A 24,681-nucleotide genomic window follows, 5' to 3' on the forward strand; every position below is an offset into this window, starting at 1 on the left:
GAATAATAGAAAAAATTATTGTAACAGAAATAATGGCTTAAATTATTTTTTTCAGCTTGTTGGTGGAGAACTAGGAGGCAAAAATGCTACTGTAAAATGGATAACAAGTTTCTTGTTGTTTACACTGTGGATTATTTACATTGTCCTGTCATCTTTAAGGGCATACAATATTATCACTTGGTAAATAATGTTATCAAAAGGGAACTTATGCATTATACTGAAGAAGTATGTATCTGAAAGGTTTATCTACATATTATGACATACATAACAGGATATTTGTTTGTTAGCTTTTTAGAATTTTTAAATGAAAAAAGCTGAAATGTTGAAGGAATTTCACAATTTATGAATACAAAATGTTAAAACATTTTACATTATTAATTTATTTTATTACAATTTTATGCATTAATTTTGTTTTATTTTTTTTGCTACACAAGATGAGCTTGACATTTATTTTAAAAGTTCCTTATGTTCCTTCTTTAAATATTTTTGTTTGTCTATGTTTGAGTGTTGACAGGGTATGACAGTGTTTTATTTATATGTTAGTAGAATATTTGACAAAATCAGTTTGATTGATAATTGTATGTTGCTCATATTACACCTAGTCATAGCAGTCAAAAAATCAAAATTACATAGAGCAGTTTAAATTATTCCTTAGGCAAATGTTGTAAATGCCTTCATGGCAAGCCACAATTTCAAAAATACTAGCCATTGTTCATACATGAATTATGTATGTGACCAGATCCATCAAGTGAAAATAAAATTGAGAGATGGTAAATCTGAAAATCATTGATAATTATATGAGTATTATCATGATAAATATGATATGATATTTTAAGGGTAAAATTAAACAGACAATTTATGACATTATCATCACACATTTTAAAGAATATAAAAAATAATCTTTTAGTAGTGTTAAATTTTACATTGCTATACATAATTTTTTTGAAATAATTGAATTCTTCAAGTATTTGTTCTTATTCTGCTGTAAGAGAGATATGTGATCACCAATTTTTTGTTAAACAATTGCTGAAAGGAAAAAACAGGCAGTTATGTTACAACAAGGTTTATTGATATTAGAAGTTATGCTTAGAAATAATTCAAGACTGTATTTGGCATTTATATATATACATAAATACATTTATTTATGATATTAACCATTAGTATTATTTTACATGTAAATATATCTTTAGAAAACCAGTTGTGCATGTTATTAGTGCTAATATAGCATTTGAATCTCTATGAAGCAAACTGTGATCAACTGTTATATTTTTATTATTGTTTATTTTTTTGTTTATTTTCTTGTTTTTGTAAATATTATCAGTGTTGTATATCTTTTGAAAACCATTAGTTATGTCATATTTTTGTGTATAGCGTAGAATTTTACTTTTACATTCCGTTGCCAAATACACAGTAGAAAAAAATATACATATTAAATTCTACACAAATAGCATAATTATTTGATTCTGTATGTATATACTTGTTTTTGAGTTGCTGTTTAATAATTTAATTTTGTTTTTGTTTAACAGAATATTGATTATTAGTGCAAGTTTAAATCAAACATTTTTAAAAATTTGACATCTTTGTTTTTCACTGCCTGGCAGTATTTGGAATGGTAAAATATATATCCTGTACTGCCAGTTAATCTAAAAGCACTCATTGGACATAAAAATGTTATAAACTCAAAACAAATTATTCTGCAGATGTAAATGTGTTATGTTTTACCAAAGAAGATATTAGTTAATTATTTTAAGAATAAGTATTAAGTAGTGGAAATTTGCTGTGATACATGTTTGTATTAGGTAGCAATAATGATTAATAACTTCTCAGTGCTTGATTTTAACAGTACGTCAGTTGTATTCTATTTTGGTTTAGTTTATGTTTTTCTTACTTGTCATCAATATGAAAAGAGATAAATGAAGTTTACAGTTTTTACTAGACTATGATAGACATGCACTACAGATAAGCTTTTTATCAGATCCATCTACAGGCAGTTGACTACAAGTCATATTACAAAAGTAACCTTACAATGTATATAGAAACTATTTGAAAAATTGTTTACTGAGTGATTAAAGATGAAAAGTGCTTGTTTGGATGATGACAGATCTATAGTACTAGTTTGATATCTGAAATAGTACCAACTATTGTTTATTTTGTTGTTACAGTAATCTGAATTACATTGGTTTGCTAATTAAAGCAGTTGTTTTCTATGTTTGTAAAAATTTAACGTAATAAAGGTTTGATTTTTTATCCTGCTTCTCCTTGTTGTTAATTCTTCAGTTCTTAATGTACATGAATATTGTTTCTAATATGTAGGTAGAATACTTTGCATTTTTCATTAGCAGACCTCACCCAAAGGGCCAACTCAAACTGGTGTGAAATCTTGAGGCCTCTGTCATCTCAAAAATGTCTTCTCTTAAACTACCTGGCCAATTTCAATCAAACTTGTTCACAATCATTTACACCTATTTAAACTATGTCTCCAATTAACCGGGAGGTCAACCACCATCGAAAATGTAACATTGTGGTGAACTATCATTTGAAAAGCAGTTATGAAAATCTGACTGCCAAAAATCTTGAGAATGCCAAGATTTACCCTACCTACTATTCAATTTTACAAAAAACTCTCAAATGAATCCTTACTGGAGTAATTGTTCTTTAAAGACGATTTGTACCATTCGTTTTATTATCTTGAAAACTATTAAAAGATATAAGCACTCAAAATAAAATAAAAGTTGTCAAGAAAAATGAACAAATAACCTTACACACCACATCCAGTGGACCACGGATAAATATATTGCAGACACTTAATTTGATAATTCAATAACCTTACTTATTTTAAACATATTTTATTTGCCTAAATATGAAAAAGGGATGAGACACAAGTCTAATAAAAAATATATAGTCTTCTCCCATACTATGAAGAAAGGACTAACATTCCTATATTACACTGCAACTGACTATACATAAGATAACAATGAATCTACATTAAAAGATTGCCAACAAACACAAAAGTCCAGATTTAACACTGCAATATGCCAATGATGTCTGCAAACTACTGATTCAATCATTCTCTGGAATGTTGATACAACATGATATTGTCCGATTAGCATTGAAATAAAATGATAATGTTCATAGAATGGGGATGAAAACGTAATCTTTTTCCTATCGGTATGTTATATTGCTATTTTGAAAAGATGATCCATGTCCAGTGATGAGAACCACTGAGTCCCACACATCCAAGATATATTCATCCCTTGGTTTCGGATAAACATCTTTTATGGTCTTTTTTATTATTATTAAATTTACGTTAATCTACACATTGTAGCCATGATTTGTTTACCATACAATGACAGGGGACCATGGACTCTCAAGATATTCAATGATAATTTTCTTGATCCACACTATATTGCTATTATAGTGTTAGGTATTTGTACATCTGTTTGCATATTTTTTTTTTTCAATCGAATACAATTTTTTAATTTTTGTTGTTGAAAAACGTGCATCTCAAATCAAATCAAATTTGATCAAAAACAATAAGAATACCACAACTTTAATTTATTTGAAGATTTCTATTTCCAATCTTATGAAAACTATTTTATTAGAAAAAAGAAATATTAAAAATCGGCACCTTTTCTTAAAATAGAAATATCAAAAGAGTTTGTATCAAATTTTAAGAAGTTCTTCATCTTTGGAAAGTTGCATACAACTTTAAGTAATGTTAAGGAAATGAAATAGACTTTTCGTCCTCAGTGTCATATTATTTAATAAAAAAAGTTAAATAAAATACTTCAGTGAGTTAGAAAAATTGCATGTAATTGTATATGGTTAAACATAGAAATACTCTCAAAATACTGCTCACAACTGTCCCATTCTTTCCTTCAGTGATTTCAACGTCTTGAATAGGCAGATGTTCCTTCGAAATAGGACTTTTAAGGAGAATTTCATGACCTGAAAGTGAATTTGTAAAGGAAAAATGTGGAAATGGGCAGATAATAATGAAAATTGTAATGTTAACATTTGAATCTGGTGCAGGAAAATTGGTACCGTTAATGTTATTACATTTGAATCTTGTGTTGTGTGTTTTTATTAAAAACATCGGTCGGGTTCTCTGTTGAAAATAAACTCATCATAGATAACAGGACTAAATTTAGTATATACGCCAGTGATTCAATAAACAGTCAGTATCCCAATAGTACTAAATGCACACTTCTTAGCCAATTTGTATCTGTACTCGTATGTAGCAGAATTCATTTAGAATATTCTTAAAGACAAAAAGAAAAAGCACATGGAGAATATTTTTTTCTTTTAGATATATTGATGTCCTATCACTAAATTACCCATATTCCCTTTTAATTAAAGATATTATTGATACTAAAAGGACTGCAACATACCTTAATCTTATCCTCAATTTTGACTCTGATGAACGATAAAAAAAAAATCTGTGACAAATTTTTCAACTTCCTAATTATTAATTCCACCTTTCTGTGTAGCAACATGCCCTCTGCCCCATCGTATGGTGTTTACATATCTCAATAAAATCATTAAAACCAAGATTTTTTTTTTATGCCAGTCACGCGTTCCGTCTACAAAAGACTCATCAGTGACGCTGGAATCTTAAAAAGTTAATAAGGCCAAATAAAGTACGAAGTTGAAGAGCATTTAGGACCAAAATTCATAAAAAGGTCTGTCAAACACACCTTAGGTAATCTATTCCTGAGATAGAAAAGCCCTAGTTTTTCAAAAATTCAAAGTTTTGTTAACAGTTAATATATAATTATTGTCATATTCAAGCTTGGTACAGGCATTTTTTTATATAGTAAACAATGAATTAAACCTGGTTATATAGCTTGCGAAACCTCTCACTTGTATGATAGTTGCATAAAATTCCTTTATATATACACAAAGATGTGTGAACAAAGCAAACAGACATAATACATTGTAGGTAAACCTGTCAAAAATAAGGGTACAGCAGTAAACATTGTGTTATAATCGTAAATAATATAAAACAAATAAATAATATATATTTAATATATCATTGGTAGAAAGCATTAATTCACTATAAATTAAAAAAAAAGATGCTTAATAAATTGTCATTTTAACACCAACTAGCGTCTCTATCTTTCACACTTAATGTACGGACTCTTAATGGTTGATGCCTCGGTGGTTACATTTAGTAAACAACTGGCAGTATCTCAGCATAATATTTATGTAACAAACACTAATATGATAATTCAGAAACCTTACTCTAATGAGATTCACCCGTGTAGCACTTGAAACTCCTATTATAAAATGAAAATGATTATAAATAGATGACAATAAAAATCTTCATGAAAATACTTTCCATTCACAAAAGTACATCAAGATATAATACTGCAATATGCCACTTTTAAAAGTCGCTATCTGTTGCTTCAATTATTCTCAGGTGTTTATGCGAAATTGCATTGTCCAAAAATGGGTCCGAAAACTCAATCATTGTCTTGTTACTTTGTTTCACTGTTGTTTTGAAATGATCCAGTGATAACAACCGCTGAGATTCACACGATTATTTAAGTTATCTTCAATCTTTGGTATCGGATACTCATCTTGTACGGTCTTTTGATTTAATATTCGGTGATCCACACATTACCGTCTTGACGAATCTTTTTTTTAAAACTAATACGTATACAATGAAAGGTAGTATAAATAAGAAGAACAACTAAAGGTCACCGTACGGCCTTCAACAATGAGCATAGTCAGCTACAAAAGGCCCCGATAAGACAATGTAAAACAATTCAAACGAGAAAACTAACGGCCTTATTTATGTAAAAAAAAAAAGGAACGAAAAACAAATATGTAACACATAAACAAACGACAACCACTGAAATACAGGCTCCAGGCTTGGGACAGGCACATACATAAATAATGTGGCGGGGTTAAACATGTTAGCGGGATCCCAACCCTCCCCCTAACCTGGGACAGTGGTATAGCAGTACAACATAAGAATGGGCAGATAACCATGAACTACAAGATTTTTCTATGATTCTTTTCTTTTGAAAATTATTCTATTCATTTTCCAAAATGTGCCTTGGTATCGGATACGCATCTTTTATGGTCTTAAATCCATCATTTATCCGCACTATATATCTCTGGTTATCAACATCCTCACTTTCATAATAACCATTATAATATAAGCAGAACAATTGGACAAAGACCTTATCGAACCTTCAGTAATTACGTCACAGTAGTAGACCAGTAGCTGTAAAAATCATATAAATGAAGCGCTATAACAGACAACCAAAACCAAACCAGCTGTACCACTTTTATATCTTCACTTGCGCAACATATTTAAAACAGTTTGACAAAAGATAAAAACGTCCAAGTAATGACCGTGTATTGCAGAAGTATCAAGTATATCAAAATAATTTTCACGTTATTATGATAATAGTAGAAATGTATTATTAAAAAACGAGCCTCTTAGCCTTAGTTCTAACGACTTTTAAAATTCTCCTTGTTTTGTATTAGCCCCTGCACGTAAAGCAAGCAACGCTCAATCAATCTACCTGTTAGTTTGTTGATGACATTGGATATTTTATAAAGTTATTCAAAATAAAATTCCCTGTGAAATTAAGTTGGTATCATATGTTTGAATTTATCATTTCGTGTCGATTTTTCAAAGTGTGTTGCCTTCACCATACACATGTGAAGTAGTAATGAAAATATTGTACAGTAAATTTTCAGATGTTAACGTATAAAGGGCGACAATTCAAATTAATTTAATAATTTTTTCATCCAGCGACACAGTTGCAAACACTGTTATCAATCAACAGTGTCCCAGAGAAAAGATACGTATAAAGGTAGTTGTATCAAAGAATCTCTAATCGAAGGTAAAGTCAACCGTTTTAGATTTTGCTTATAAAGTAACGTAACTACTTCCCCAAAAGTTTTAAGGAAAAATGTTTTTGAGAACAGACATCAATGACCATATCCTACACTGAGCGTCTAGAGAGGCGAAAGATAATACGGTGGTATTCAAACTTATAAGTCAATGGGTTAATAATATAGGTCAAATATGATATAAGCGCTATTAGACGTTCATAATATATGTCTCTTAACGATAACGTAAGATAATACAATGTCGGATTTGCTCTCACTGCTTTTTTGTAACTATTTAGTTTTGAATGCTCTCAATTTTGTCAGAGTTATGCTTTAAAGAAAGGAGTAGGTCCGGTGAGGGCCGATTTTGGCCTCAAATTTCAGGTAAGTCTTACGAAAGATTTTGAACACTTTTTAAACACTTATGTGGCTATTTCAGATATTTCAATCAGTTGATGTGAAAGATTTTAACGGATAAAGTCATAAAAAACGTTCCGATTCAAGCTTAAAAATGAAAAATCTTTCAAATGTGCCAAAAAAATGTAACTTCAAAAATAAAAGTAGCCGCATCCGTGTTCACCTCAACCTTTATATATGTTATGTATTGTCATCAAATACAACTTACATTTCAATGTTATGAACATCTTAAATTTAACTAAAATGCCAAAATTGTGAAGATTTCAGTGGTTTAGCATGACTTAATGATGCTAGTACCCAATATATTTATGTAGCAGAAGCATTCTACTTTCCAATCAATAATTAAAAGTTAAAAATTTAACAACTTTGAAAAACTGCTATATTTTTTGGCCAAAAATGGCTCTTACTGAACATATTCCTTTATCCTTCTTTTTCGATAATATAATTTATAAGGCTACCTCAAATCTTGCTTTTATGTTGATAGAAGCATTAGCTATAATAATTACTCGATTTATTTCACTTGACTGGGCGGAGTTTATCCAGTTCGGCTCATAATAAATCAGTCCATCTATAGAAAAGGATAAAGTTAAAATAACATTAATTGATAATACGATGGATAAAATTGAAATATTATTTTTAAACCGTTAATGAAAATGAAATAAGAAATATTGACTCCCTTTTAGAAGCCAGATTGGTTCAATTTTGTCAAAATTAGCTAAGAAACATCTCTGACGAATTCTTCACTTTCACATTAATACTTTGACCTGATTTAGTCAGCATTAATTTGCCCTTAAACTAAATCCGTAGATAGAGACCGGTTACTCATGAATTAGGCGTGAGCAGCTATCAAAGGGAAGAGAATGTCAACATCGAAAGTGAAACAAAGAAATCATTTGATTGACTGGCTCGATCCCTAAAAAATGTTATTCCTATACAGGTAAAAACAATGATTAACACATATTTTTACCTCTAATATGAAATCATACAGACCTAGAAAAATCCAATTGAACCAGTAAGCTATCTATTCATATAGTTTATATGGTGTTATAGGACTGTCGGCAGTCTTCGGAGGTCACTTCGATTGCGTTTTAGATGGTGTCTAGACGAAAATAAACACATACCTAAAACGTGTTGTCGAGCCAATTATTTTTGAGTCTCTACCTATTTAGGAACTTCGTCATCGGTTGTCTATATGCTGTATATTTTTCAGTCAATTGCGGAATTTATTGTTACTGGCAGATCTTGGATAGTTATTATATATTGACAACTTTATAGGCTCCTATTTCTAGATGACGGCATTTTTTATGTCTTTTAGTTGTTTGAATTATGTAGTAGGGTTTTCGTTGTCTCGCTGGCGTATACCTAATATCTCCGTTTACTCATTCATAGTTGAGATTTACTCCCAACTGCTAAGACTATCCTCGAAATCTTAGATGTGACAATCAAAATGTTGAAAAAAAAATCCAAAATAAACAGTCACACGTGTGTGCTATATTGACGTCCTGTTTGTCCAAAAAAAGTAAAGTGACATTTAAATAAGAAAACAAATACCATTGAAATTGCATGTCAGCTAAAAATACAAACATTCCTAAAAAAAAAAGAACACAAAGCAAAATATGCTCGAAGTGCAAACCGAACTAGCGATTTGAAGGGCATATCTTGGTAACCTTATAAGACATATAGAAATAGAGGCTTCAATCAAAATACTATTTAAACAGACCATACAATTAGCTTTTAAAAATACACGAAAGGAAGATTAATCAAATAACAAACTAACTATAGACTTTATTTACCCGTCTGGCCTCGTCAAATATAGAGCTATTATGATTAAAAACAATAGAATTATGTAGCTGTGGTGTCATGTTTTGTCTACATATTTTTACACGTTAGGGATTGTCAATAAAGGCAGGTTGAAATATTTATTTCTAGTATTGCAAATTTCTATTTTAATGCAGAAATGATTACGCATGTGGTGTAAGTAATATTCTTACTTTTATAGACAAACCGCAGATCAATGAAATCATCTTCCGAGTTGTCTATTAGCAAGCTATAGTCAGGTAAGGACATTTTAACTATTTTCTAGTAATATTTAATAAAAAATATAACCACACCATTCAAATCTTCATTACACAACTCGGTCAGGGAAAAATGTTACAGTTTATTATTCTTATAGATTAATAAAACATATGAATCCGCAATGTCATCAAACTTTAACACGTGGTTAGAATGAAACATGTAATTCATCCACACCTGTAATTAGTAAAAATATTTGTCTACACCTGAAACTTTATCTTGTCTAAAATTTATGTAAATAACATATAACATTTTAACAACTGTATAAACTGTCAATAATAAAATATAAATCTAAGACTTGAAATTTTCTTGTATACGATTAATTACTACTGTTGGTTAATAGAATTAAGTTAGTCACACGGAAAAGGATATTATAAGGAAAGCCAAACCTCGGGCAATTCCTTGCACAGTCACACTCCATATAAATCGTATTTAACAGGCATTTTTCATAAACCAGATTTCATAATATATATTTATAGGGAGAAAGGTAGGAACACATTCTATCATTTTATTTTAATTGTATACTAAATTTTTGTGAATTTATGAAAAAGTTACGTTAAAATGTAAAGGCGATATCGTTGAGGTGTACGCGGATTGTGTTTTCCTTGCTTGACAAACTTGAAAGACCTGAGTTAACAATGTTCTCCAGGGAGATGGTGATAGTGCAGAATATATTACAATGATCAATGCATCATAACAGTGACAACGACTAGGTTTCGTCATTGCGGTTAGGATACATATCGACTGCATTAAATTGATTCTAACCACAGGATAACAAAGAATCAAAGAAAATACTAAGGCTATACATTTATTTTTATCGATCGTTGCTATCTTCTACTTTTCAATTAATTAATGCATGGTCTTCCTAACAAGCAAACCTATACGTTCTTCATTATTGAATTTTTATTCAGTTTGTTTCGAGAAAAGAGATGGTCAACTTGATGAATCCTTGATGAATCTTGAATTAATTTCATTAGCTCAATATATAGACAGTTTTCTATAGATAAAATTTCATGGTAAAAGGAAAAAGGGGGGGGACGATACAATAATCTTAGCCTGACAATTACCAAACAGTATTATTAGAATACTGCAAAAGAAAAGGAAAAAAATACACACACACCCTCATAAAACGACAATGTGTTAAGCAAAATGGAACCCGTCTTCCAAATTGGGTTTTAATAACCAGTTTGGAATACAAGTATATAAACCCAAAAATGGGATATAATTAGACTATGCTAAAATGATATTTTATTTAAGTGAACATTCACAGAATTATAGTAGCAACTTAGTTGGTGACTTATTTTAGAAAACCCCATAAATGAAGAAAAAAGAAGAAAAAAAGAAAGTCAAACATCAATTTCAATGAGGAGGGAAACAAAACACCAAATAACAAAGTTTAACTTAGGGAACGACCATTTCACTCCAAAAAGGGGGATAGGGTTTGGCTGGTGTGTTACGTTTTTTTCTAAGATCCCCAAATTTAATGTCAAAAAATATTATGGTTAAGCAGATGACTGTTCTGAATCTAGATTTCCCCAAACCTTTATAGTAATAAATATTGATAAGAAATAATTTGATTGAAAACGTTGAAAAACGAAATAAAAATTTAGAAAATTTAGACTCAAAACAAAATAACATACCCCCTGGAAGTTACACGGATGCTCCCTCATGATTGTTTTGGCTAAATAATTGTTTAGAATTGTAGGAAGAATTGTAGGATTGATTTTTCGAATCATTTTGAAAAATGAGATAACAGTTCAATGAAAATATGTCACTTATGAACGTTTTTTGCTGACGTCATCGTACCAAATTGAATAACCCAAATAGTATTCTATGTGCATCAAACGCCAATCGACTGAAGAAAATCAATCGAGGAAAGCCTGAGGAAATTGAAGATTTTACAGCCAAAAGAATGTTTATACATACATAAGCTAAAGTGTATGTCTATAATTAAGGCATCCTGTTTCTGATACAAGAGACAAAAATCGATGGTAAATTGTAAATTGAAGAACATATGTCTTAATTATGTGTCATAGGAAGACGTATACAGTTGTGTTTTCCCCTGTTCATTAGACGTAACATTTGAAATCTTTTGTGACTGTTGCAATAATTACATAATATTTCATAGAAAGATGATATGATGATTATTGGTGCTTATCGTGCAGTGGCAAATTTTTCTTCTGTAGGTCGATGTAAATCATATTTATTTTCGTTCATTGTTTTGTAAAAATATAAGGCTGTTTGAATTGTTTTACATTTGTCATAATTGGATAGTTCCTACTTTGATCACCGCTTCACGAACATTTCTTATCTAAATCAATATATGATAGGCTTTTGATAGATTAAAATTTGAAAATCATGCCCATGATTTAGTATGTAAATGCATATTTCTTTCCTGTGAAGAAATATATGAACCGATATATTAATATATAACTATTGGGCAAAATGTAAACAGATTGCTGATTATTGTTGACAGATTATTGCATGAAGAACGTTAAGTCACCAAGGCATCAAGCATACTGTTCGTGACTTTGCAGCACATAAATAAAATCAATTATCTTGTATTAATGAAATCCAATAATCCTCAAGAAAGCAGGAATAAATGATGCTGAAATAGCCTTACATATGATATACATTTCTCAGGTGAAACAAGTCATTTCAGTATTGATTCTAATAAGTTTTATTCCTTAGAGAGCGATCCAGTTTATAATAAAACAAGATGACTCACTGATAGAGGAAAGTGTGACAGTTCCTAAGGTAACAGTACTTTTTTATTCTTCTTATATATCGACATATATATATATATACTTTTGATGTGACCACTTCTTTTTTACATTACACTGCTTTGATACAGAATCAATTTATACTGAATGTTTGTAAATATACCTGGGTATAAGAGCTTTATCTGGCGTTTGTTATTTAACAGACATGTGGCGTATGTTCTAAATTTCAAATGTCTGTCTCCCATGGAGTATGGACAACATTTCAAATGTCTGTCTCCCATGGCGTATGTTCTAAATTTCAAAAGTCTGTCCCCCATGGCGTATGGACAACATTTCAAATGTCTGTCTCCCATGGCGTATGGACAACATTTCAAATGTCTGTCTTCCAATGCGTATGGACAATATTTCAAATGTCTGTCTCCCATGGCGTATGTACTAAATTTCAAATGTCTATCACTCGTGGCGTATGCCCTGAATTTCAAATGTCTGTCTCTCGTGGCGTAAGTACTGAATTTCAAATATCTGTCCTAGTGGCGTAATCAATGAATTTCAAATGTCTATTTCTCGTAGCGTATTTACTGGATTTCAAATGTCTGTCTCTCGTGGCGTATGGACTGAATTTAAAATGTCTGTCTCTCGTGGCGTATGGACTGAATTTCAAATGTCTGTCTCTTGTGGCGTATTTACCGAATTTCAAACATCATCTGACTATTAAGTTGACACACTACATATCCCTATCATTAGAAGGAAATTGATTTTATTGAATTGCATAGCGATTTTTATAAAACATATACTCAACAAATCGCAATGCATCCTTCGTCAATAGTTTCTAGTGTTAAATGAAAAGTGAAATTTATTATTACTTAACTCATCATAGATACCAGGACGAAATTTGATATATACGCCAGACGCGCGTTTCGTCTACAAAAGACTCATCAGTGACGCTCGAATTCAAAAAGTTCTAAAAGGCCAAATAAAGTACAAAGTTGAAGAGCATTGGAACCAAAATTCCTAAAAGTGCTACCAAATACAGCTTACGTAATATATGCCTGAGGTAGAAAAGTCTTAGTACTTAAAAAAAACATATTAAAGTCACAGTTATAATGAAAATTTACCTTGTATTTTATTGTTGAGTGAAAACACTGTCTAACATTATAAATTCAACTAATCACACTCCATTCATACGTGTGAAAATAAACTAACACAATTTTCATATACCTTTTATATAAGTAGCATGTAACAGCTAGTTACTTATAAACGGTTAGGATTTTGTTGGTTAAAAGAGATCCGGATTCTTGTTGAAGAAAAGGAAAGGTTTCCAGATCAATCGTTTAGTTTTAATATCTTTTATTTTCAAGGCTAACATTTATAATTGTGTGTAAATGTTCCCTTTTCTCTTAAAATAAAATGTTACATAATGGTTAATAGTATACGGTTCTTATATTGATCATTAATGAGATGAGAACAAACGGTCATAGCAATTAGATAATTGTGCACTTGTTTTGAAGAGATTTAAAAGAGCACCTTGACATTCTTTAAAGATCATTTGTAACATGTAAAATAATTATGTATAATTCATTATCTATTAAAACATGTGTTTGATGTGTAAGATATAAATCATACTCCGTGTATGTAAGTTAATTAAATGCATCCAATGTAATACTGCACCGGTAATTAACAAAGATGATTCAGTTAGCATGTAGATAGCATGATTCATTTCTTCACAGCTTCGTGTATTCTTGTCAATGCCTATGTGTTGAAAGTCTAAACTGTATATCAATATAAAACATATAATAAAGAAGAATACACTGAAGCCTTCTAATGACATTTTGCATACACATCGTAGTATGCAGTTTCATGGTTCTGGTAGACAATCCGGAAATATAGCTGTCTTATGTATTATGCTTTACCGTTAAATACCATTGCTTATTTCTATACGTATGGAACAAATTGTAAATAAAACAGCAGTTAAGCAAAGTTCTAATCATACAAAACCTATTTGATACAAACCGAATTAAAAAAAAAACTAAAAACTAAAAAACCTCCAAGAATGTCATGAGCTCCAAAATAAGCGACTGGAGATGCAACAAAAAAGTTAGCTTCATCAGCTATACATGCATATCATAACATAAACTGGATCGATTCTAAGTCTTATCCATTTTTGTTGTTGATGTGAATACGATATGAACCTTACTATTTGTACGGTACAAATGGATAATATCGAAAAATCGGATTAAAGTCATATTAATATCCATATACAATTATATTTATCATTTTCAATCTTTTCGGATAATTATACGCACATTATCATGCCGTTTGTATTAAAGAGATATACGTTACAAAAGAGTGTTATATTCCATATTTGAAACCAGTACAAAGAATTATATATCACAATTTTAGTCTTTCAGTGACAGACTAGTGACCTTATATAGCACATTGCAGTGATCACAATGTTACGTTTGGAAGTTAAATGGACTAGTCGTTTATAAATAACAATTATTCTTTGTATATTAAATATTCAGTTAAATAAGTTCACTTCTCTATACAAATTAAAGGTTAATTTTTATTGTTATAGAAATGGACTGGTAATTAACAGCTGATTAAAACCGTATTATATGGATGGTTGAATCTTGAGTGTACTGCATATCCTTACACAGTAAGTTATAGGTGTAAACTTGACATGCTAGGGACTTATTATATGCATCTAGTTTACACGAAAATATGTAAGTATTATGATTATATGATATTAGATTTTTTGAGAATGAACAAATGTAAAATAACAGTTACTTATATATGATTATCATCTTCGACATTCAAAGGAAAACATATGCCAAAAGGAAAGAAACACCTAAGAGAGTGGGAGTAAGTCATCGAATCAGAATCTGGTGTATGTAAACAGTGAAAATAGAAAATCCAGACGGTATCTGGTTTATGTTAACATTGAAAATAGAAAATCCAGACGGTATCTGGTTTATGTAAACAGCGAAATAGATAATCGAGACGGTATCTGGTGTACATAAATAGTGAAAATAGATAATCCAGACGGTATATGGTGTATGTAAATGAAAATAGATAATCCAGTCGGTATTATCTGGTGTATGTAAACAGTTAAATAGACACAATCCAGACGGTATCTGGTTTATGTAAACAGCGAAATAGATAATCGAGACGGTATCTGGTGTACATAAATAGTGAAAATAGATAATCCACACGGTATCTGGTGTATGTAAATGAAAATAGATAATCCAGTCGGTATTATCTGGTGTATGTAAACAGTGAAATAGACACAATCCAGACGGTATCTGGTGAATGTAAACAGTGAAAATAGATAAGCTAGTTGGAATCTGGTGTAGTAGGTCATCGGGTCGGAATCTGGTATAAGTAAACAGTGAAAGTAGGTTATCGAGACGGAATCTTGTGTACGTAAACAGTGAAAGTAGATCATCGAGACTGAATTTGGTATAAGTAAACAGCGAAAGTGGGACGTCGAGACGGAATCTTGTGTACAAAACAGTTAAAGTTCGTCATCGAGACGGAATCTGGTGAACATTAACAGTGTAAGTAGGTTAACGAGACTGAATCTGGTGTACACAAAAAGTGAAAGTAGATCATCGAAACGGAATCTGGTGAACAAAACAGTAAAAGTAAATCGTCGAGACGGAATCTGGTGTACACAAAAAGTGGGAGTTAATCATTGAAACGGAATCTGGTTGTACATAAACAGCGTAAGTAGACAATACAGACGAAATTTGGTGTACGTAAACAGTGAAAGTAAATAATCGGGACGGAATCTGATGTATACAAACAGTGAAGGTATATCATCGAGACGGAATCTGATGTATACAAACAGGAAAAGTATATCATCGAGACGGAATCTGATGTATACAAACAGGAAAAGTATATCATCGAGACGGAATCTGATGTATACAAACAGGAAAAGTATATCATCGAGACGGAATCTGATGTATACAAACAGGAAAAGTATATCATCGAGACGGAATCTGGTGAACAAAACAGTGAAAGTAAATCGTAGAGACGGAATCTGGTGTACACAAAAAGTGAAAGTAGATCATCGAAGCAGTATCTGGTGTACATTATAGTGAAAATGGAAAATCCAGAAAAAAATGAATCCCATGTTTTTACCAATTTTCATAATTGGTCAAAACATTTTTTCCATTCGAAAAATGATTAGGCAGCTCAGATTATTTAGCTATTTGAGGCAACAGGTTTCTGAAGTTTAGTTCTTCAATGCTATTCAACTTCGCACTTTATTTGGGCTTTTTATTTTGGTTTGATGTTCACTTAAGAGTCTTTTATAGATAATACGGTGAGTACGCGAGTCCATCTTTACAATTTTTATCCTGACATCTATGATGAGTTTATTCAGGACACTCTTACTTAGTTGTTGGCATACTTTAGGTATCTACACGAGGCAAGTAATCTTGTTTGTAGCCTTAATCAGGTATATCTATTATTGCATAACTTAAGTGTGAATGGTAAGTCCCTTCGCATCATTTATAGTTGACGAGTTGTTATAGTTAACTTGGCCATCAAAAGCAAATGCAGCATGCGTCAAAGATCCCACCATCTATAAATGAAAGTTTATAAGAGCTAATGACAGAGAGACAACAGTCTAACAATGCATAGCACCCAGAATGAGTATCTGTATTTCGAGGTGGTCATATACGGCATATATTTGATTAAACTATAAATACTAGATACAACGTCAAAGATGTAGAAATAATGAAAACCTCTGAATTTCATATGACTAATGAACCATTCCACACTTAAACCTGTAACAGCGATTGATGACGGAGTGAGTTTCTTCTTATCATTAAATAACAAGAAATAACAAATAAGAACCAAGTTTCAGGATACTATAGAAACAAAATTTAACATATATTTTTGTGTCACTGCTTACTTATTATGCTTACTACTAAAGTATTCAGATATTAAAAAATGGAGCTGTATTTTTTGTTAAAGACTAAACAAATCTACGGAAGGACACGAACATACCTGGTTTATATATAAAAGAATTCGTAATCACTTTACCTCTCCAAATTTGACCTAGTTTAAAAAAGATAATAAAAGACTTGATTTTTACACTGCCTACTACAAAAATATACAGACAGCAAATGGAAGAAAGTATAGAAAGAGACAAAATATTACTATAATCTTAGTTGCTGCAGTTTTCATAAACAAATTAAAATGGAGATATTTGCCATATGGACATGAAGTCATTCTAGATTCCTCTTAAACAAGCTTATAAACGGCTAAATCATATTATCTGTTGTAATGCACACATATTGAAATAATTTTAAGTGACTATGTATAAGAACATTTTCATAGTATATTTTATGGTATATTGAAGTACTAGTATGAGAAGTTGTTTGGAGTGTGAACAATCTAAGCAAAATATAGATCTACTATGTTTTGTTATGCCCCACCTACCATAGTAGAGGGGCATTATGTTTTCTGGTCTGCGCCTCCGTTCGTCCGTCTGTGCGTCCGTGCGTCCGTTCGCTTCAGGTTCAAGGTTTTGGTCAAGATTCAGTCTCGACGACCCACTTCCGCTGTTTGAAGAAGTTGAAGTCCAATCAACTTGAAACTTAGTACACATGTTCCCCATGATATGATCTTTCTAATTTTAATACCAAATTATAGTTTTGACCCCAGTTTCATGGTCTACTGAACATAGAAAATGATAGTGCGAAGTTCAGGTTAAAGTTTTTGGTCAAGGTAGTTTTTGATGAAGTTAAAGTTACATCAACTTGAAACTTAGTACACATGTTCCCTATGATATGATTTTTCTAATTTTAATTCCAAATTAAAGTTTTGACCCCCATTTTCACGGTCCACTGAACATAGAAAATAATAGTGCGAGTGGGGCATCCGTGTACTATAGACACATTCTTGTTATATCCATACGAGGACGCGACTTAATATTGATCATAATTAATAGGTTCTTCCGACCGGCAGTAAAACCTTCGTTAAAAGTGATGTGTTCATTCTGCTTTGTTAAACGTATAATTCGCAGCCGTGTTAGAGTTCTGACGTTAATGCGTAAGTAGAGAGTACCACGCTCTCTGCACGTTGGAAATTCCTTGATACACCTCTTTGATGGATACGGTCGTATATTATTAATTGACGAAGTAACTTTAACATTTCTTCATAAGAGCAAACCGAACTTGTAATGTGTATATCTAAAAAAAAAAGTCAATTCATTACAGTTGCATATAACATGAGAAATAATTCAATTTGTCCAACGTGAGCCGCATAGGGTCGTTTAATGTTTTATTCTGATTTGGAAAGTCAAATTGTGTGTATGGTGGTATGATTGGTTCAACTTCGACGCTTCAACTCTTTTTGTATGCCTTAATACAATAGTATTAGAATGGAATGGCAAATTCAAATGTCAGACTATATTCTATGGATACTTAATTCAGAGTTCTCTAACATTTTTAAGGTCATCATTTGAGTGGTATTAATAAATGCATAAAATTATAAACAACATATATTTTCCTAAATTTATGTACGTTAATAAACATGTTAACTCGATGTCATTTTGGTATCTAGTGGAGAGTAATATTATTAGAAGTCGTACCACATTTTATAACTATATTTACATTCTTTCTTTTTTCTTTACCTTTTTGTAGAATAATCACAATGACGAGCACGTGATTGGAATCGTTATGTATTACAGATGTGTATACAAGTGCCAGATTGATGGTACGTGGAGAAAGTATGGACGATCGTATACCCCTCAGAAAAGTCGACAATAGAGAAAAAGTGCATCTACGAAAAATGGTCCGAAGTCTTGTTACTAATTTAGAAAGCTTTCAAGACGAAGTGCTTGTTGTTTTAGACGACATGAGGGACCTTGTAGGTCAGATCGATGCTGTTTCGAATAAACTTGATAAAACTTTGGGGGAAAGATTGCAGAAAGATCATAACGCCTTTCCGAAGTCAAGGTCATTGACAAAAAATAATAACAATGAAACACACCATTACGTAAATGTTGACCTCATACCAAAAATAAAACACATCGAAGAAAAAATCAACTCAAAAATATGTTCAAATCAATTTAATTGTGACGATCAGTGTATAAAACATTATGAAGTTACAAAATCCACTGAAAAAGAAGCTACTACTAAACCTTATAGACCTAATAGTTTCATTAAAGACATACCGATAGAGAACCAAGTGAAAATTGAAGACAATGTACTTAATGGCATCAAACAAGACCAAGTTTTAGATTCTTTAGAATCACCTATGCTTGATTTTTCTTATTTAGGTATGAATCAAACCGACAACAGACCGAAATGGGGGAGATCTATATCCCTACCAGTAAATATTAAGTCGCGATCAGTATCTCCATTAAGGTTCCCCAGTAATAATGACAGCAACAAAAGCGATCGAATTCAAAGTGATATTTTAACTCCTACAGCGGTGTGTTATGCAGAACTTAAAAAGCCGAACATTATTACAAGAAGTATTTCGTCAAGTATCTCCGAAGACGTTTTTCATGACTTAAATACATCTACTCTAGATACTGGTACTACGGTGAAATCCAATAATTCGTCTTCAATGATCTCTTCAAATATATCGATTGATGGTGATCTTTACGAACGAAGACTAGACGATGAGTTGGAAAACATCCTTGATGCCTCGGATGATTCACTTATGATCGAATCATCGGATGTAAGTATGGAAACGAGTAGTAACTCTCATACAGACACCTATTCTGACAATGGGCAGTATGAAATAAATACTTGGACTTCGTTTACATTAAGTCATCAAACGGAATCTACGAGGAGTTCCGAGAGTTTTGTCTCTGACACACCGTCGGATATAATCAATGATAATGTATGGCCATCTCCAAACGTTGGTAACATATTTTCAAACAGTATGTTAGTTCGAAAACTAAGTAAGCATTTAGATAATGATGAAATTCATTCTTTGAATCAGGATATGAAGAAGTGAGCGACATCTATTTGAATCAAAATATTAATATTTGTAGTTTATTAAAACTCTAGTCAAAACACAGAATAACATATTATATATGTTGAATGTTTTCTTCGGTCCTAGCTGTACCACTCAGACCAGTGCACACAGAAGTTTGATTCAATAAAATTCCAAAGGGAATATAGCACATGATTTTTTTTATTAACCTTCAATGTGATATATGTTTTATACATGTATGTGATATGCATACAAGGTCCTACACCATCTCTTAATTTCATACCGACTGTCAACTTTCAGATTTAAGTCAAGGTATGAGGCACAGCAAACTTTACCTACTTTGATTCCACCAGTTCAAATGGATCAATAAGATAAACAAATCATCGATATGTCATTATCTTTATAGCAAAATGTAGAGCCTTAGCATAATGCTATCATTTTTTTTTATGTTGAGAAGCCTCTGTATAAAAAAAAATGCCCATAGAGATTACGGAAAAGTGATACAGAAAAGAAGTACAGTTAGTTTTTATCGGAATGCCGAAGTCTATTGAAATTACAGACAATAATAGTCTACCAATGTTAAAATGTCATTTATCCATTGAGAAGATACTCATCATGATAAAAACAAAACTGACGGAAAGTAAAATCACAAAAATACTGAAATCCGAGCAAAATTTAAAACGAAAAGTCCCTATAAAACCAAATGAAAAAGCTCAAACACCTCAAACCACTGAATAACAACGGTCATATTCCTGACTTGGTACAGGATTTTATTTTAAATACAATAACTTAAAAAAAGGAGCGAGGCTTGGTGTATTCAAAATGTAAGCGTCTACTGCTATGCATACATCACCCGTCATACATATTCAGAATTATCAAAGTATCACAATTTACAAGTCAGACGACTCCTAGTTTCCTAAAGATCTAAGACTGTAAAACATTTATTTCATCAGTGAGTTTCGTTACAGACATATTTGAATATGCATCCAATTCGTAAAGATGATCTTAAAACTTGGAACTTGAAGTCTCCTCAACATTTTGTTCCTGACGGTAGGACAAGTGTTTAACAACATTTTGGCCTTTGAAGTATTCATTCTTGACCACGCAGCTTTAACTCACTTGAAACGATAGAATCATTAGAAGTCTACAGTGTTTTTTTTACATATATGCATGTTGTCAATCAAAGTATCAATTTCCTCAGTTTTGGAGATTTTTTGCTAAGGGCAGTATTCGTTTGTTTCTAAAAAAAAAATATCTGTTCACCTATCCAAGTTTAAAATGTGGAATATTTTTGTAAAGGATAATTAGTTTCGATAATTATGTTGTTGAGGTAGCAACATAACGTTTTTTGTAAGGACACATAAGTAATTTTAATATATTTGTAGTGAAGGAATATTCAATTCTATATATTTGGTTTTAGATCTAATAAAACGTTATTCAGGCCTATGGTTGTACATACTTGTTTTTACGTAAGTAAAGGTAAGATACAATTGTCAATTGTCAAAACGGAATTTTCTTTTCAAGCAATGCATTTACTGTGACTTGACTGTTAGTGTTGCTTTACACTTATGCAACTGATAATGTATGGCCAAAATGCTGACCAAATTGCAATTTGTTTTATAAAACCAAACTGTTGACCTGGTCAGAAATTTGAATAAACTGCTGTTGAAAACCACAGAAAAGTCGTAAAAGTGCAAGGTTATAAAATCAAACATACGTACAATCCTATAATAATTTAATTCCACCATATAATGTGAATTAAAACATGTCATATTCAGTAAAATATGTGTGAAATGACAGTATGTTTGTAGGACGTTTCCATGGGGAGATGATATTTTTTTTTCTTTCAAAAAGTCTTTATTCAAAGGAATAGGGTTTTGGGTTATCTCCCAATGGAAACTTATCAATAAAGTATAGTTATTTCACACATATTTTACTGAATATATGATGTTTTAATTCAAGACTTCAAAAAGAAAAACCATATGAAAGCTTAGTTAGGACATTTTTATAGCAATTCAAAATTACAACAGTTCACCTTTAGTATGACAATGACTATAATATATCTATATATAGATATAGGAAGATGTGGTGTGAGTGCCAATGAGACAATTCTCCATACAAATAACAATTTAAAAAAGGTAAACCATTTTAGGTCAATGTACGGCCTTCAACACGGAGCCTTGGCTCACACCGAACAACAAGCTATAAAGGGCCCCAAAATTACTAATGTATAACCATTCAAACGGGAAAAACCAACGGTCTAATCTATATAAAAAAAAAGAGAAACGAGAAACACGTATATATTACATAAACAAACGACAACTAATGTACATCAAATTCCTGACTTAGGACAGGTGCAAACATTTGCGGCGGGATTAAACGTTTAAATATATCCAAACCTTCTCCCTTTTTCTGAAACAATAGCATAACATCACAACGTAGAAAAACACACGATAAAATATCCATTGGCAGACTTAACTCAATCAAAAAACGAAAATAAAACACAATGAACGAATAAATTTGATCTGCGATATCTGAATGATATATTGTTTAACTAAGTTTTTCCACAACAACATTATAAAAGTGGACCAAAATCTTATAGATTTGTAAGTATGTTTTACTTAATCACCTTGCACTTTCACATTTTTACTCGACATTTTTTTTCAAATTCTGACCTGTATAACAGTTTGGTCTGATAAAACAAATTGAAATTCGGTCAGAATTTAGCTTGGATTGCTATAGTTGGACAGCAACAGTAACAGTTAAGTAACTGTTATGTCATTTAAAACAATAATATTATTGTGTGATATTGTCTTCGGGGAACATCATAGTTGTCAGGGATATTAGACAAGTGTTAAATAACATAAGAGTTATTGGTGGTATATGAAGCATTATTGCTCATAGACCCATTAAGTCTATAAATCCTAATATGTATCAAATAAAGGCAACAGTAGTATACCGCTGTCTCGTCAAAACTCGTAAATCGATGAAAAAAACCAAATCGGGGTAACAAACTAAAACTGAGGGATACGCGTTAAATATAAGAGGAGATCAAACTATCAATGACACATCGTAGCCTTTGATAAAGGCAACAGTAGTATACAGCTTTCCAATAGTCATTTATCGTTTAAGTAAAAATAAATCTGGGTCACAAGCCAAAACCGAGGGAAACACACCAACTATAAGAGGAAAACAACGGAACAACAGAAACACTGAACTGTAACAAAAACAATCGCCAACAAATATTGAAACAGACTACTTGAAAACAAAAACCATATTTCTGACTAAAAAGAGGACATTTTACGAAACAAATGGTGGATTGAAGCCATTCGAAAAGAGTATCCAAGTATTTTTTTCATGTTTTTTCCATGTGGGCATAATTTTCGATAAACTTCATTCAGTAGTCTAAAAGACTCTTTGGTAAAATTGTTGTGAATAATGTTTAAATCACAAGTTAGAAATGATTCAAAAGTAATGGGAATAGTTATCAAAGGTACCAAGATTATAATTTAAAACGCTAGACGCGCGTTTCGTCTACATAAAACTCATCAGTGACGCTCAGATCAAAATAGTTATATAGCCAAACAAATAAGTTGAAGAATATAAGCAATAAGGATATTTTTATAGTTTATATGAAGATTCTGCAACACGTAATTTTCTATACACCATATGTACATGATATTTGGTATAGTATGAGAGAATTTTGAAACAGTCTGAAGATGAAAAGGAATAATAAAATTCTTATCAAAGTAAGCAGGCTTATAAATAAGGTTGCTCATCGAACGTTACTTCTACACAAGACTCGTTAATTGCAAAACAAATAAATTAGATATACATTTTAACATACATTTTCACCAAACAAAAGGGCATTTACAGTATGTTCAGCACTACAAGAAAATGTACAAAGAGACCTAGCATAGACTTCTGTCAAATTCAAATCCGGTAAAGAGAGATATACATTAAGATGTGACTATTGACCACCGTTGACGAGGCCTCTAACCTTATACAGAAATTTAATTAAAAAAATTTAACAAAATTAGATTTTAACAATAAATCCTTCCTAGTTAGTTCAATAGGTGGAATAACGAAAAGGTACATAGACATGATAGATGAATAAACTCAAGTTATTCACCAAAAGAAAGCTTGATAGAGGATTTTTGAAAATGTGCTTACATGATCTTTGAGCAATACTGTGATAAGTTCAGTGACTCAATGATTTATTACAGCACAAGACGCAGATTGCAATTACAAGAAATTTAACCCCGATACTTCTCTTCCTCCGAAAGTTTTAAATAAATAGAAACAGTGTTTATTGCTTATATATTTCTTTCTATAAAATGGTGTCAAATCAAAATTTCCGTGAAACGGCAGCAAGTTGGCTTATCACTTTTATACAGCAAAATCTTAAATGTGATTGTTTTTTTTATATTCTAAACTGATAAAATTTGAAAATTTAAGAACATGCTGGTTAACATTATCCGAATTCTTTGTCGTTTAAGCTATCATGAATAAGTACGAAGTGAGCTCTAAAAAGTTAATTCAATTCAATTTTTCAATTCAAAGTTTTATTGCCATATAAACTTTACAGTTTGTGACATATAACAACAACAAAAACAAATAAAGACAATAACTAAGTAACTCAATATATATACAC

General features: G+C 31.3%; 2 protein-coding genes across 13 annotated transcripts in view; both read left to right on the forward strand.

Annotated features, from left to right (window-relative positions):
* LOC134714819 (sodium/calcium exchanger 1-like) overlaps positions 1-2,247 on the forward strand; it is a 96,352-nt gene extending 94,105 nt beyond the window's left edge. For all 10 annotated transcript variants that reach the window (XM_063576409.1, XM_063576413.1, XM_063576416.1 and 7 more), the window contains one exon: positions 56-2,247. In XM_063576409.1, coding sequence (XP_063432479.1) covers positions 56-184 — 129 coding nt within the window. In that variant the 3' untranslated portion in view covers positions 185-2,247. The remainder of the gene's footprint in view (positions 1-55) is intronic.
* A 6,885-nt stretch (positions 2,248-9,132) lies between these two features.
* On the forward strand, positions 9,133-20,215 carry LOC134714820 (uncharacterized). 3 transcript variants are annotated; one of them, XM_063576420.1, is made up of 4 exons: positions 9,133-9,326; positions 12,034-12,099; positions 14,641-14,788; positions 18,722-20,215. In XM_063576420.1, the coding sequence occupies exon 4, from the start codon at positions 18,792-18,794 to the stop codon at positions 20,046-20,048; it is 1,257 nt and encodes a 418-aa protein (XP_063432490.1). In that variant the 5' UTR covers positions 9,133-9,326; positions 12,034-12,099; positions 14,641-14,788; positions 18,722-18,791; the 3' UTR covers positions 20,049-20,215. The 3 variants fall into 3 exon arrangements, with proteins under 3 accessions (XP_063432490.1, XP_063432488.1, XP_063432489.1); XM_063576418.1 differs by having other exon boundaries at positions 14,641-14,721; XM_063576419.1 differs by lacking the exon at positions 9,133-9,326 and adding an exon at positions 9,640-9,829 and having other exon boundaries at positions 14,641-14,721.
* The last annotated feature ends 4,466 nt before the right edge of the window (positions 20,216-24,681 follow it).

Source organism: Mytilus trossulus, chromosome 4, assembly GCF_036588685.1.
Source record: "Mytilus trossulus isolate FHL-02 chromosome 4, PNRI_Mtr1.1.1.hap1, whole genome shotgun sequence".
Lineage (NCBI taxonomy): Eukaryota > Metazoa > Mollusca > Bivalvia > Mytilida > Mytilidae > Mytilus > Mytilus trossulus.